Raw genomic sequence first — 15,660 nt, forward strand, 5'->3', positions numbered from 1 at the left:
GGAGGCTCCTGGCGCCTGTCGGCTCCTTCCAAGAGACGGGCTCCACGTCTGCCCAGGGGAGGTGCGACCCCCTCCAGGGGGCCGGGATTCCAGGGTCTGGGAGCCGATCAGTCTCTCAGGGGATTGTGGGCTCTGAGCTGGAGCAGCTGAGCAGGTCTCGGCCATCAGAAAGGCTTGAGTTTTCTGTGATCTGTGACAGAAGCCATGAGCAAGTTCCCGTTGTTGGTCACGGAATACCCCCTGCCCACCTTCACCAGCACACACACATACAGGGGGCTGAGTGGGCTGAGAGCAGGCGGTATAAACAGATGGGGGTTGGGCTGAGGGGATTGTCCTAACCCTCCTCCCAAGAGGAGTCCAGGTCTGGAAAGGGCCACAAAATCCTGCCACAGAAGGGCCATCTCCTCCAAATCCCCACCGATGCAGAATTACCCTCCATGGGATCCCCAAAAAGAGGCTTCCGGATGCTGTTCTCCAATAATAGAGTACTTGGCGCCTCCCGAGGCAACTTATTTCACTTTAGGCAACCTCTAATTGTTAAAAATCGACCCCTTGTTCTTCTGCCCACCCTCCACCCCTCTGTACTCCTGCTCTCTGGGGCCACACAGAACAAGACTAATCTCTTCCCCACATGAGTCCTTCCGACTGGAAAGAGCTTCCGTGTTTCCCGGAAGAAATCCGAGAGGTTGCGTAATCTTTTGTCATTTGGGGCATTTTTAGTTTCCCTTCCCAACCTGGTTAGCCTCCTCTGGACATGTGGCCGTCTTGCCAATTAGATTTCCGGGACCAAAGGAAAAGTCAGGAAATGATGCTTTCTAGGGGGGACCTCAACTAAAGTCTCTCAGAGTTGGAGAACCTGTGTTCACAACCCACCTCTGAAGCTTCCTTCCTACCTGAGCTCAGACCTGAGCTCACAGTCCCTCTAAACCCTCAGTTTCCTTCTCTGTAAAATGGGAGGCTAGACTAGGTAACTTTTAAAATCCTCATCTGGAATTCTGTGAGTTAGGGTCCACCCTCTGGGGAGCTCAAGGTACTGGACATGTCCTCTCTCTTCCCATCTTCTCTCTGTCATGCTCCAGGCTTTAATTTATGGGGAACAAGTCACCCCTATATCTGGGGCTTATTATTGAGGAGAAGAGGCTTGAATTCAGTGGTTTCTGAGGTTTCTCCCAGAATTGGGAACTTCTGCAAACACACTTTTGCCTGCTGATTTCTTTCTGCTCTCAGAGAGAGCTGACAAAGTCCCACGGGAAAGGGCAGGTTCCCTTTATTAGTTACTAGGGGATGGAGCTCTCGCCCAAGGAAAGCCTGCTTCCCTTTCTTGGGAGATAGGGGATGGCATTTTTTGCCCGGGGGGCCTGGATTTTAAGGACTAGCTGGGAGACGATGCCATGCCCTCCCTAGCCAGCTAAGTCTCAGTTTTCTCACCTTTCTTCTCTGGGGACAGTCTCTTGTCCCCTGCCGGATAAGGAAATAAACAGGAAGAAACATGCTGTCAAGCATGAGGCTGGACAACGGGGGTCACACACCTGGGCAGCTCCTGGAGAGAAGCCAAGGGGTCCTGACTCCCAAGCCCAGCACAGGGTGGGCATGGGAGGGTAAGGAGAATGGGAGAGTCCTTACCAACTGATTCGTCTTCCCCCACCAGGGCCTCAGTTCCAGCAGCTGGTGAGTGAGCTGGGCTGCCCGCACAGCAAAGGTACTTTCAGCCACACAAAGGGCCAAGGAGATGGCCCAGAGACAGAGGGTGGAGCTCTGTGGGAGGAGAGGCAGAGAAGGTTCAGGCCTGGAGCCAAAGGATGTGAGGCTGGTGGGTGCAGAGCTAAAATGCCCCCCAGACCCAACCCCTGAGGGCCGAAGCTCAGCCCAGGGGGAAGCTCAGTGCCAGAAAGAATCCGGACGGAACCACCTGGGAGGCCACCCTCTCCTAGTCACTGCTGTAGATACATGTGGGGTCTAAAGGGAGTCAAGACCGAAGGGATCTCTTACATACAGGACACTTAGGTAGCCAGGGAGCCCTGCCCCCAGAGAACATGTATAGGCACCCCAGGGAGGACCCCACGGAGTGGGAGGTCATAGAAGGTGGACAGAGGGCCTAAGAGAAAATCAGGGGGAGGTTGAAACTTAACTTGCAGGCAAAGAGTCTCCTTGTCCTACAGAGACTCATCATTGGGAGTTACTTACATAGATTCGGGTGGGATCAAAGGGGCAGTCCGGTGTCAGGGAGAGGAGCTCAGAGTTACTGAAGGAGCAGGTGGCGAGCAGCGACCGGCCCTGGTTGGCGAAGGTGATGGCAATAGATGCCAGGAGTCCAAGGGAGCAGACCAGGGAGAAGAGGGCGCTGGTTACACTGGCTGCAAACACTGTCCATCGCTGCAGGAAAAAAGGTCCATTTGTGGGGAAGGGGCAGTGGACAGAGAAGAGACCCTTCCCCAACAAACACAGGCCTCAGGCTAGGCCATCTCTCCTCCCACCAGCTGTGACCAGTTCTCAGGGGACAGAGCCCAAGATGATGATGATGATGATGATGATGGTGTGTGTGTGTGTGTGTGTGTGTGTGTGTGTGTGTGTGTGTAGTAAACTAGCACTATCAGCTAAGGGAAGTGGGATAAAAATCATTAAATCCAACCTCCTCATTTTCTGTAGGAGAAAACATGGAGAAGGGACTCAATCAGGAGTAGAGGTCAATACTTCTGGCTCTCCAGACAGTGTTCTTTCCTTTACTCAAACGTCCCAATGTTCTTTGGGGGGGCCCAACTCTCCTTAATGTCATGGTCCCCAAATCTCCTGCTGCACCCCATAAACGGAGCTCCGCCCCATCCCGTGCCATTCTTCCCAGTCTGGTCCCACGCTCCCCTCTTGCCTGACTTCCCCATCCCAGCCTCAGTCGCCAGGGGGTACTATACCAGAGAGGTGAGGGAGAAGAATCTGGACAGCACAATGACTGTGATCCCACAAGCAATGATCTGTGGGCAGAAAAGGCAAGAAGTGAAGGGAGGCCCCTGTCTCCCCATAGCCACCGAGGGAGGGAGAGGCAGTAGGAGGCTGTGGGTCACTCCTTCTGTACCCATTGCTTCCCAGGGCCACTCTTGAGGCACCCCCTCAAAGCATCCTCTCTTGCTCACTGGGGTCTAAAGCAACATAAGCTCTTTTAAAAAATGATGATAACCACCAGCAAACTAAGGTTTGACAAATACTTTACAGCTATTAGCTCATTTGACCTTCACAATGACCTTGTAATGTTGATATTATCATACCCATTTTACAGATGAGGAAACTGAAGATGAGAGAGATTAAGTGACTTGCCCAGAATTACACAGCTAAGGAAGTGTCTGAGCCAGATCTGAACAAGGGTATTCCTAAATTCCATCTCAATGCAATAGGAAGATAATCTCTTTGGAACCATAAGCCAGACCAAGGATACAGACTGTGGAGAACATTAGCCTTGGGGCGGCCCTTCTGTGTGGGCACATACGTCACTGCCTGTTTAAGGGGACTGGGAAAAGGGGGTAGGGCCTGGAATTTGGGACTGACTATACAGACAAAATTCTTTCCTCAAATCCCACACCCCAGCTGGTCTTCTAGGAGCAATGAATTCTATTGTAAGGCTGTGAATTCTACTTTTAATAACTTATACAATAATTCCTATTTATATAGCTTTTGAAGATTTATTTTAAAAAATTATAGATGAAGAAAAATGGAGGCCCAGGGAGATAAATTATGTAACTTAGTACAGCAGAGCCTGGACTTAGGGTTCTATGAAGCTTATTTCTTAATGTCTTTACATCTGACACTTACTGTCTGCTCCCACCTAGTCCAGACCCTCCTCACATCTCTGTTAACAGCCTCAGATTGGTCTCTTGGCCGTTGGGGTTTTTCCCTTCAATCCCAAACCCCCTACTCACTCTGGCTTTATTACAGCCTTCTCTCCCAGCGTCTTCCTGCTGTTCTCCCAACAGACACCCTCTAGCTCCAAATAATTCCTCTCCCTTAATCAATCAGTTTAAGTGCCTACTATGTGCTGAGGATTGAAGAGACAAAAAAAGAGGCAAAATGCAATCCCTGCTCTCAGGGAGAACGTTACAATCTAATGAGGGAGCTCCTTTACTCCCCACTGCATTCTATAATGCCAGTTCTACCCATCTTGCAAGGGCCAACTCAAAGACCATCTTTTTAGGGAAGCCTTCTCCCAGCCCCAGCTTCCGCTGAACTCTCCCTTCCTCTGAACTCTGGCAGCGCCACACGGTTTACTATATACTCCTTACTACTATAAGATCCTAGAATCTGGAATTGGAAGGGTCCTTAGAACTTCTCCAAACCCCCTCATTTTATAGTGGAGGAAACCAAAGGTGATTTGTCCAAAGTACCACAGCCAGTGTTAAATAGCAGAGTTTCAGTAAATGACAGAGCCAGCACTTGAAGCCCGGCTTTCCCCGGCTCCTGCCTCCAGCCTCCACTCCATTTATAGAAGCTACTTGTCTGTGTTGGAGGCGTTTTTGATCTTTTTTTTCTTTCATGAGCATAAAGACTAGTTGCTGCTTAATCATTTAAGAAAAGCCCCATTTGTACAATAAGGATTTACATAGATTTAGAGATGGAAGGGACCTTAGAGATTGAGTCTTACCCACTTATTTTACAGAAAAAGAAACTGAGGCATCAAGAGTGACTTGAAAGGAAGGTCTTTCTGGTTCTATCTGATACCTCATATTGTCTTTCAAAACCAGCTATGACTATGAAGGAGTAGAGGAGAAGGGGTGGGCTGGATTTTTTTTCTATCTTAAAAATGTTTTACTGACCCTTTAGAATTTTTTCAGTCATTCCTGGATATAGGTTTCCAGAAATGAACCCTTCTTTGAAACAAAGAAAAATAGTCAAAAACAGGAGGTAGAGCCAGTCCATCTGACAATATAGGTGACATTCTGCTCCCAGAGTCTCCCACCTATGTACTGAGAAAGAGTAAGTGGGGTTCATTTTCTGTTGTTCCCTAGGAAGAAGACTAAAAATGGAACTAAGGCAAGGGTTTTAGCTTTGTGTGTCCTAAATTCCTCTGATAGTTTGCTCAAGTCTACAGAGCTTTCTCAGAATATTTAAAATGCATAAAACAAAATGCACAGGAATACAAAGGAAGGCAATTATATTAACTATCAAAATTAAAAAAAAAAACAACAACTAGTTCTCAAATTCCAGATTAAGAACCCGTGATTTAAAATATTTTCTTAAACTCTGGGTTGAGAACACATATGGGGGTCCCATAAAATTATGATTTATTATCAGTAAATATTTGATTTGTATACCTATTTCATATATCTATATACTCAAAATCATGTAAAAATTTCTTGGGCAAAAAGGGATCTCCGGTAGAAAAAGTTTAAGTGGTGTTCTAACGTAGCATTTTCTAAAATATCTTCTAACACTAACCTAGCGATTTCTCATCACTTACCCTTTCTAGGACTCAGTTTTCTTCTCTGTATAGTGAGGGAGCTAGAGATGCCCACCAGAATAGAACTAAGCTCCCCCTCCTAGCTGCAGTATTTAGTTCCAACCTCTAACCTTTGCTCTCCGAGCACAAAGACAATGCCCAGCTCCCACTCCACAGAGGTCTCTCCCCCTCCCAAGGAATGTGAGCCCCGCAGCAGGTACCAAGATGGCTGAGGTGACAGCCAGAATGTTGGAGACGGCGTACTGCAGCGAGATGGCATCCTGGGTGTCTGTGACATAACGCAGAGCTGTGCCGTGCAGCAAAGCACCCGTGATGAAGCTGATGTGCCCCAGAACTAGAAGCACCAGGCCAGTCTTCATCAGAACCTTCTTGTAATCATTGCAGCTCAGGCCACCTAGAGAGGGGAAGGACAATGGGGGCAGCGTCCTCAGCCCCTGCTCCTTGCCGCTCTGACCCTCTGCACTACTCTTAGAGGCCGGTTTTCAATCCCCATTATCTCCTCTCCAGTTCTTAGGAAGAGACCAGGTTGATTAATATTTTGTTCCTTGGGGTTATCCTCTCTCCTGGACCTGTGGTCATGTCCACACCACCTTCCTCCAGGGACACCTGAGTCCAGACACTAGTAGCTGACAAGGAGATACCCCTTGGAATGACTCAGGCCCTTTCCAAGCTGGTGGCTACTTATTCAGTCCCATGAAACCCTTCCTCCCTGATGGGACATCTCTCAGTCCCATTGTACAGATGAGGAAACTGAGGTTTGAACCAAAGGAGAGAGTCTGCTTGAAAAGTCCAAATGAATATGCTGACTTTCCTTCTGAGGACTCCTTCTATGTCTGTCCCTCCCTGAGGGATCCTGTTCTTTACCTGCCTGACAGCCCTTCTTCCCCAGGGGATCTCCAATATTCCTTTTTTCTTTCTCCAGCCCATTAGAGGAGCCCAGCTCCTTAAGAAGCAGAAAAGCCAGACTCCAGGCCCTTTATGGGGCTCTGTGTACTGGGGTTGGAGGAGGAAGCAGAAGCTGGCCCCGGAGAAGCTCCCTAGTGCAGGTGGTAGTAGTAGGGGGTGGGTGGGGGAAGAAAGTCAGCTTGGAAGAAGGTTTGGAGATGACCTAGTTTAACCTCTTCCTTGTGAGGATAAAAGAACTGACACCTGGACACCTACAGCCAGCTAATGGCAGAGCAGGAAGTCACAGGAAGTCCCCTCTGCTGTTGCCCAAGTTCTTGTGTCTCATCATTTCCTTCACCTCTGGGTACCGGGAGCCATGAGAACTAAGGAAAAGGGCTGTGGGACCCCTACTTTATGGTAATGATGAGGGAAAAACAAACAAACAAAACTCGGATCATGGGTGGGTGGGGGGTGTCTGGACATCTAGGTTCTAATTCTCGGACAAGCCCTTTATTCTCTCTGAGCCTCAGTTTCCCCATCCGTAAAATGAGGGCTCAGACTGGATCTACCAGGACAAGAAGGAGACTTCGAGACCAACTGGTCCATCCCTTTGCTCTTGTCCGGAGGGCGACTTGTCCCGGGTCTAAGGAACTCTCCAGTCCTATGTAGGACAAGACAACAATCTGTCCCTCCCTCCTCCTCCTCCCCCGGGACTGGAGGGCAAGAAGAGCTAGCTCACCCAGTCGCAGGCACATCGCGGTTCCTAAGGGCGAGGGTCCCAGGCTCCTTGCTGGGCTCTGGCTTATTGAGGCTCCTCTTCCCGGGCACCTCCCCGAGGCCCCATGGCCATCCACATACCACCGCTCGCCAGCCCCAGCCTAGCCCCAACGGCCCAGGAGGGTGGTCTGGCTGGACGTCTGCGGGCCAGCGCCCTCTTCCCGCCTCTGTAAGCCAAGGCTCTGGCCCGGCCTCCCTTCCTTGGCTTCCCTTCCCATGAACCCGCCTCTGGGCTTGGCCCAGCCCAGCCCAGCCTGGCCCAGCCCAGCAGCGCCTCTGCATCTCCAGTTCCTGTTTGACCAGCTCAGCTGGCGCAAAGGGCAGGACCCCACCTCCCCCTGCCCCCAGGAAGGGATGATTCATGACTCTGATCCCTCCCACCCACCCTCTCCTAGGCAGCAGGACTGGAGCAGCCAAGCCGGCTGGCCCATGCCGGAGTCTCCCCCCACAAGCCAGGAGTCACCTAGCCCCTCGCCCCGGTGTGGGGCTCCAGTCCCAAGAGGAGAGGAATGGGATTCTCTTGGTGGCCAATAGGCTCCAGACTGCCCTTTCTGGGGAGTGGCCAGAATGAATCACTCACCCTATTACTGATGGGGAGGGCCCTGGGCTTGTATTCCCGGCTGATTCAATAGATCCAAGAGGTTTGCTGTCTAAACACTTGGGGCTCAAATCTCTTTGGTATTGTGTAATGCTGGGTACAAATCACCTATGGTCTCTTTGACTCAGTTTCCTTCTTTGTAAGACAGGGGACTTGATTTAAATGACCTCTAAGCTCCTTTCTGGATCTAAGACTCTAAGACCAGTAGCTTGAATTCGAAATCCTGGCACCCGTGCAAATTTGCACTGTGATTTAATCTTTCTGCCTGTTTCCTCACTTGTAAAATGGGAATAATAAACCCTGCCCAAAAAGAATAACAGCATTTATCATTACAAAGAACAGTACACACTGTATATAATCTTAACTAGAGGAGAAAGACAAGGCAGGATTATTATCCCCATTTTTATAGATGAGGAAATTGAGACTCAGTTATGTTAAATGGCTTGCGTGGTGGGGGTCACAGAACTAGTAAATGTCAGTGCAGAGGGTTTCATCTAGATCTTCCATCTACAAATCCAGCATTCTCCACCTTACACGAAAATGCCTTCTTCAATGGACAGAACATGCACTTGATGCTCATAAAGCTCACATCTAGAGTGATAGTATGGGGGCACCTAGATGGTGAATTGGATAGAGCCCCAGTCTTGAAGTCAGGAGGACCCGAGTTTAAATGTGGCCTCAATCACTTAACACTTATTAGTGATCCAGGACAAGTCACTTAACCCCAAATGTCTCACCAGGAAAAAAAAAAGAATAAAGTGATAGTATTAATATTAGTCAACATCCATCCATTTATTCACTCAGTATTTTTTAAATTTAACATTTACTAGCTGCATGATCCTGAGCAAGTCATTTAACCCCAAATGCCCCACCAGAAAAGAAAGAATTAAAAAAATGAAAGTGATAGTATTAATTAGTTAATATCCATCCATTTATTCACTCATTATTTTTTAAACTTAACATTTACTATCTGTGTGATCCTGGCAAGTCACTTAACCCCAAATGCCTCACTAGAAAAAAATATATATAATAAAGTGATAGTATTAATACTAGGCAACATTCATCGATTTATTCACTCAGTATTTTTTTTTTTACTTTACATTTACTAGCTGTTTAATCCTGAGCAGTCACTTAACTCTGAATGCCTCACCAGAAAAAAGAAATAATGAAATGATGGTATTAATACTAGTCAATATTCATCCACTTATTCATTCACTGTTTTTTAAACTTGAGAGGGAGTGAGGGAAGGGGAGGTCAGACAACGAAACTGCCTCTCAGTCTCCTTGTATTATCATCATCATCATCCTCTCACATTCTACAGGTCTGAATTAGACCTCTAGCAGCCGCTGGCTCCCATATCACAAAATATGGGAAAATATAGAAGGGATGAGAGTATATTATGAAAGGCTGAATATTATGAAATTTGGACAGCTAGGTGAGGCAGTGGACAGAGCACCGGGTCTGGAGTCAGGAAAACTCATCTTCCTCATTCAAATCTGGCCTTAGACACTTACTAGCTGTGGGATCCTGGGCAAATCACTTAACTCTGTCTGCCTCAGTTTCCTCATCCTTAAAATGAGCTGGAGAAGGAAATGGCCAATCGTTCCAACATCCTTGCCCAGAAAACCCCAAATGGGATCAAAAAGAGTGGAAAAGGACTGAAAAATGACTGGACTCCAAATTGTAATTGTTGTAGGATTCCAGAGAAAGGGAGTGTGTGGCAAGACTCTCTAAGGGCAAGAACACTCAAGGAAGGCTTCTTGGAGGAGGCAGAACCAGAAGCTCTTCAAGATGGAGGGAGATACCATGGGTTAAGGCACGGGATAAGCTCAAGGGTCACCTCCTTCATGTGGTTTTATTCCCTTAGGTGTTACTGCTACCTCCCCCACCTGCACCTTCATCACTGTGTATTTATTTTATTATGTCCTGTATTTATTTTTCTGTGAACATGGTATAGATCTCCTTATTTGACTGTAATCTTTTTTGAGAGCAGGAATTATCTAACTTTTCCCTTTTGTACCCTCCAGCACTTAGCCTGGCAGTGCAGCACTGACACACAGCAGGCATTTAGAAAACACCCTACAATTGAAAAAGATCTTGGAAAAAGGCAAAATGTGGAGGCATGAGGTCGGCTTGTGACACTGGAAGAGGGGAGACAGGTGGAGAGATGGGGAGGGGCCTTTAAGGAAGGGATTAGGAGGGAGTGTTGCCCCAGGGTGTGCTCGGGCAGGTTTGGGGGAGTTCTTGAAACATGTGGGGCTGTGAGGACCTTTCAGGCCTTGTGGCCCAACCTGGCCCAGCTAATCACCCAGACTGGAGAATTACACCAGATTTTAGCTCTCTTTTCTCTTCTCTTAGCAGGGCTTTGGGAGGGGATTTGATGGGGAGCTGGGGGATATGCTGAAAACAACTCTATGAAACATATAGAGCAAATGTAACCCCCATTTTATAGATGAGGAAATAATTTGCCAAATACCACAATAATTCAGTATCAAAGCCAAAATGTATAGGGACATAGGACTTAAGAACATAGGAGAGGCCCCTGGAGATCATCTAAACCAGGATTCTTGAAAAGGAAAATTTTAAGAGAAAACAAAGACTCTATTATTGCCACACACAGCTTGACCCGGTCCTGTTCAGTCCAAAGCTCTTTCTGATGTCTTCCTGACCCCATCCCTAGAATGTGTCAGAGGCTCAGGACATCAGGGCAGGATAAAAAGCTCCTTCTTCTGCAGCCCGATGATAACGATAATAAGAGCTATCATTTCTATGGCCCTTCAAAGTCTGCAAAGCCCTTTATGATCTCATTTCAAGTGGCTCCTGCTTTTACTGGGCTGGCTCCAGGGATCTTATCAGCACTATCTGACTCAGAATTGAATTTGGGGACACAGACGCCAATTCCCCCATAAAAATCCCCAGCTCCCTGCCATCTCCAGCTCCCACTCTCCCTCTCAGCTGGTGACCCAGAGATCTACTCAGCTGCTTAAGTGACAGTGGTCTAAGAGGGCCTCTCCCTCCTCCCTCTCCTCCCACACAATTTTCCTAGAAAAGGTCTCATTTAGAAATTGTAACTCCAAAGGAGGAAGTCCATCTCTCTCTTCCCGCCCCCCTCCCTCTCTCTCCCTCCCTCTCTCTCTTCTTCTTCTCCCTCTCCCTCCCTCTTCTTTTCCCTCTCCCTCCTGTCTCTCTCCTTTCTCTCTCTTCTCTCCCACTCTTCTCTTCCCCCCTCTCTTCTGTCTTCCTTTCTCTCTTTTCTCTCCTTCTCCCTTTCTCTTTCCCTCTCTCTCCCTGTGTCTTTGTTCGCTCTGTCTCTGTTTCTGTCTCTCTCCCTCTCCCCCCTCCCCATTTTTCTCCCCTCTCTCTCTTCTCTCCCCCTCCCTCTCCTTCCTCTCTCCTTGACTTCGATATGGATTTAAGCCTGCAAATTCTTTTGAGACACCTTGAGACACTGGTCTGTGACCCCAACCCTTTCTGAACCTCAACATTGACATGTTGTCTCTCCCATCAGACAGTGAGAATCAGGGTTATCTTTTGCCTTTCTTTGTATCCCCAGCATTTAGCACAATGCCTGGCTCATCGTGGGTGCTTGATAAATATTTGATGGCTGACAATGTGCCAGGGACATCACTGGGTACGGGGGGAATATTTTACAGGATGGAGCTGCAACATTATGAGAGATAAGTGTGATACAAGATAGGGATGAAGGGAAGTGGAAAAGAACCATGATGAAGAAGGCTAAGAATATTTGAGGAGGGAGGGAGCACTGCCAGGTGCCAGATAGGGGATTGTGGGAAGGCTCCACAGAGCAGCTCATTAAATTCAAGTCAATAAATATTTATTAAACATTTTCACTGGCTGTCCTTCCTGTGTCTAACCCCCTCCTTCATCCCTGCCTGCTGGTTCCAGCTGAAATTCTCCCTTCAATAGGAAACCTTTGCCCTTGCCCCTTCATTCCCATGCCTTTCTTCTGCTGAGTGTCTTGAGGCTGGCCGGATAATAGCTTGTCTTTACACAAGTGGTTTGTATGCCATCTTCCCCGGCTGCCTCAGCTCTGGGGCTGAACCTTGATATAAAGCAGGAGGTGAGGAGCCAGGAAAATTACCTGAGATGTGTTTCCTGTGATCAAGGGACCAAAGGGCAATAAAGGGTAAGAACTGAAAGAGACCTGAGGTTGTTGCAGGCTGAAGAAGCTCCTGGCAATGCACAGACATGGGAGACACTGGTATCTGGAGCAGAGAGCAGCATTTACCTAAAACATAGCTCTGTAAAACAAGGTAGGGCAGGACGTGGAAGCTGGACATTGCAGGACCTCCCCAGTCAAGCCAAGGGGATCCTCTTTTATCCAAAGGCAACAGCAGTCACAAAAGTTAGCTTAGCCGTGCCTTAGGAAGAGTTACTTTGGCCACTGTGTGGAAAATGGCTTGGAGGGTGGTGACAGGGATACTGGTAAGGAGATTATAATAAGATGGGCGAGAGTACTGGAGGACCCAAATCTGTATAGAAGCTGCACGAATAGAGAGGGATGGATGAGAGAGAGATAGCGGAGACAGAAGTAATGAGACTTGGCAATTAACTGGATAAAGGGGAAGGCAGGAAAGGGGGGAAGGTCTAATACCATGGGGCAAAAATAGGATTTAAATTCAGGTCTTCCTGATTCCAAGGCCAACATTATTCTACCTCAAGCATAATGATGGGTCTGAGAATGAGCTGCTGATGAGATACAGGAAGAGATATTCAGAAAGCATTAACAGACATCAGATTGGCATTCAGGAGGAATCAAGACTATATAAATCAGTCACCTGTATGGATGTCATAACTGATCCCATGAAAGTTAATGAGATTGCCAAGAAAGAGAGCAAACCTGTGGTTCTTAAACTGGGATCCTTGGTCCCACCCCAATGAAGCCTACAAACGGCCTTCCCAGAATCAAATTTTATTTTGTTTTTAACATTTTATTTTCCTCAATTACATCTAGAACAATTTTAACATTTTTTCTTCACAATTCTCTCCTTCCCTTTCCCACAATGAGAAAGCAAGCAAGTTGACATCAGTTATACATGGGCAGTCATGCAAAACATATTTCCATGTAAGTCAGAATTAGGTTTTTAAATGCAGAAAATAAAATACATAGGGTCACAAATGGGGTTAATTATGTTGAAATATAATTATTAAAGATATTTTAAAAGCACAAGTTCACAAAACTATAGGTTAAGAATTCATGATATAAAGAAAGAGAGATGAAGTCCCAGGACAGAGTTTTGAAGCAAGTGAGAAATGCATGGAGATTTAGCAAAGGAAACTGATAAAAGAGCACTTAGACCCACAGGCTCACCTCTCTTCTCTGGAGGAAGGCCAAGTGTTATGGCAACCAAGAAAAGAAGAAAAATCTATTCAGGAAGTGGGGAGGTGGCAGGGTGGCTAGCAGGGTCAAAAGTTGCAGAATGGTCAGTTCCAGTCAAATGATAAGGACAGAAACCAAGATGAAAAGAGTGAAGGTGTGCATGGAAGTGATCAAGCATAAGCAGGGAAAGAAGAGGAAGCGTTCCAGGAATGCAGGAACATGGCTATGAAAAGGACTCAAAGGAAGATGAAGTCAAGGGAAGGGTCACTGTTAAGGATGTGGTGTCCTTCTTAACTTCTGGGTAACATTTAGATTGCTCCCTCCTCTTACTCATATTCTTTGGGTTTCCCATCTCTCTGGCCATTCTAAGTCATTCTCATTTAATGGATCATTATTTATGCCCTTTTACTACGTGAGTATACCCCCAGATCCTTGACCTCCCTTCTCATCAGTTCCCATGGGCTTAATTATCTTTTCCATGGAGATGACTCCCAGATCTCTCTCTCTCTCTCTCTCTCTCTCTCTCTCTCTCTCTCTCTCTCTCTATATATATATATATATATATATATATATATATCCAGCATTAATTAGCCATTCTCTTGGGTTCTAGAGTTGTATTATCGCCTGCCAATTGGTCATTTCCAAATAATTTCCTGTTATGGGCCAGAACTTGAAACAAGGTCACTGGAATTGATAAGAGACAATGCTTATGTACTTAGTCCACACCTTTAGAGCTCACACCTTTAAGAAAGCTCATACCTTTAAGAGAGGTTCATGCATTAGAGTTCACACCTTTAAGAGAGCATATATAAGGAGGAGCTCCCACAAGCCAACTAAAGACTTCAGGGGATTCACAAGACAGAAGCCCACAAGCCCACTAGAAGCTCATTCAGAAGGAGCTCTTGGAACCAAGGAGAGAGGCCTCTAAGAAAGCCAACCGGGCTATTTTGAAGGAGACAATAAAGGCTCCTGGCTGCATTTGAGGTGATTATTACTCTGAACTGAAATGAAGGCTGCCTCCAGAAGCCCCCCAAGAAACCTGCTCCCAGAGAATATTATAATTAAGAGAAGAACATTACATTTTGGCGCCTGAATGTGGAAGGGACTCGATCCTGATTTCAGTGGAAAAGTCTCCTCGACCCAGAAATTAGGATGAGTACAAAAACATACAAGGAAACTTTGTTAAAGGGCTAAAATAGTATTTCAGCTAAAATGGGACAGATGTTTAGAAAACAGCCTTCTTTTCCAATTCAAGGAAAATGTTTAGAGACCATTGCCAGACTTATAAAAATCAAGGTTTAATTATAACTTGGGAACAGATCATTGATCTTTTAAAAACTGTACAGTACACATCTCCTTGGTTCTCTAAGGGAAAAGAATTGGATCTAGATGAGTGGAAATTAGTAGGAGAGCAACTTTGTCAATTCTACAATAAAAATGGACCTGACTCAATTTCCAAAGACACTTAATATATATAATTTAATTCAACTGGCTTTAGGAAATTATGTAAGTTATAGAATAAGGAAAAAGAAGAAAGAGCAGGAGGGGGAGGTGCCAACTAAACTAGATGAAAAGGATGAAGAATCAGATAAGAATTCACAGCAGGAGAAATTAGATCATTCCCAATCCCCTGACCTACTCCCCCTCAATTAACCCATGGGTGGAGGGAGAAGGAGGAAGGGGAGAGGCAGTAATGCAATCAGAACCACCCATTAAACAGCCTATGACAAGATTAAAAAAGGCATTGGTTAAGGCAAAAAATGAAGGACAGGATGTATTTGATTTTATAAATGCATATCCTGTGATTGAAGAGTTTGACTCTTCAGGTCAAAAAAAGAGAAGATACACTCCTTTTGATTTGGAAAAACTTAAGGATTTGAAAAAGGGTTGCACTCTTTATGGGGCTACATCATCTTATGTTAAGATGTTACTAGATAGTTTGGCTTATGAAACCTAACCCCCAGTGATTGGAAATCCATAGCAAAGACATGTTTAGAACCTGGACAAAACTTGTTGTGGCTTTCAGAATATCATGAATTAAGTAGGATTCCAGCCAGACACAACAGGCAAACAGGAATTAACATACCAATCACTTTTGACCAACTAGCAGGTGAAGGTCAGTATGGAGAGAATTCAGAAAAGATTAATTATCCCATAACAGTGTATGAGCAAATTTCTAAGGCTGCAATAAAAGCTTGGGGTTCCCTCCCCAGACAGAAAGATGGAGGTAAAGCCTTCACAAAAATAGAGCAAGATCCCAATGAACCCTTTGCGGATTTTGTGGGACGTTTGCAAACAGCTGTCACAAGAACCACTGGAGAAAATGCAGCTACAGAAATAATGACCAGACATCTGGCTAAGGAAAATGCTGATGAGATTTGCAAGAGAATTATATGGGGACTACACAAAAAAGCTCCTTTAGAGGAGATCATAAGATGCAGTGCCACAGTGGGCACAAATGCTTATTATACCCAGACTATGATGAACATGGGAAGACCATGTACCTCTTGGTAAGGGACTTCTAGAGAGAGTTGTTTATGTTTTCAGTGTGGAAAAATAGGACATCTGAGAGCCTAATGTAGGCAAAGAGATAGAGATGACAGGGTGAGAGACTAAAAC

The 15,660-nt window shown here is 46.2% G+C and overlaps 1 protein-coding gene across 2 annotated transcripts; it reads right to left on the reverse strand.

The window, feature by feature from the left end:
- Positions 1-12: 12 nt before the first annotated feature.
- TMEM54 (transmembrane protein 54) lies at positions 13-7,317 on the reverse strand. Of its 2 annotated transcripts, XR_004233329.1 has the most exons (7): positions 7,065-7,317; positions 5,641-5,834; positions 2,907-2,966; positions 2,185-2,373; positions 1,624-1,755; positions 1,429-1,540; positions 110-190 (listed from the first exon to the last, which is right to left on the reverse strand). XR_004233329.1 is itself a non-coding variant. In XM_012545971.2 (6 exons), exons 1-6 carry the CDS (start codon positions 7,078-7,080, stop codon positions 116-118), a joined length of 666 nt encoding a protein of 221 aa, XP_012401425.1. In that variant the 5' UTR covers positions 7,081-7,317; the 3' UTR covers positions 13-115. The 2 variants fall into 2 exon arrangements, 1 of the variants encoding a protein (XP_012401425.1); XM_012545971.2 differs by lacking the exon at positions 1,429-1,540 and having other exon boundaries at positions 13-190.
- Positions 7,318-15,660: the final 8,343 nt, after the last annotated feature.

This window comes from Sarcophilus harrisii, chromosome 3 (genome assembly GCF_902635505.1).
Source record: "Sarcophilus harrisii chromosome 3, mSarHar1.11, whole genome shotgun sequence".
NCBI classification, from domain to species: Eukaryota; Metazoa; Chordata; class Mammalia; order Dasyuromorphia; family Dasyuridae; genus Sarcophilus; species Sarcophilus harrisii.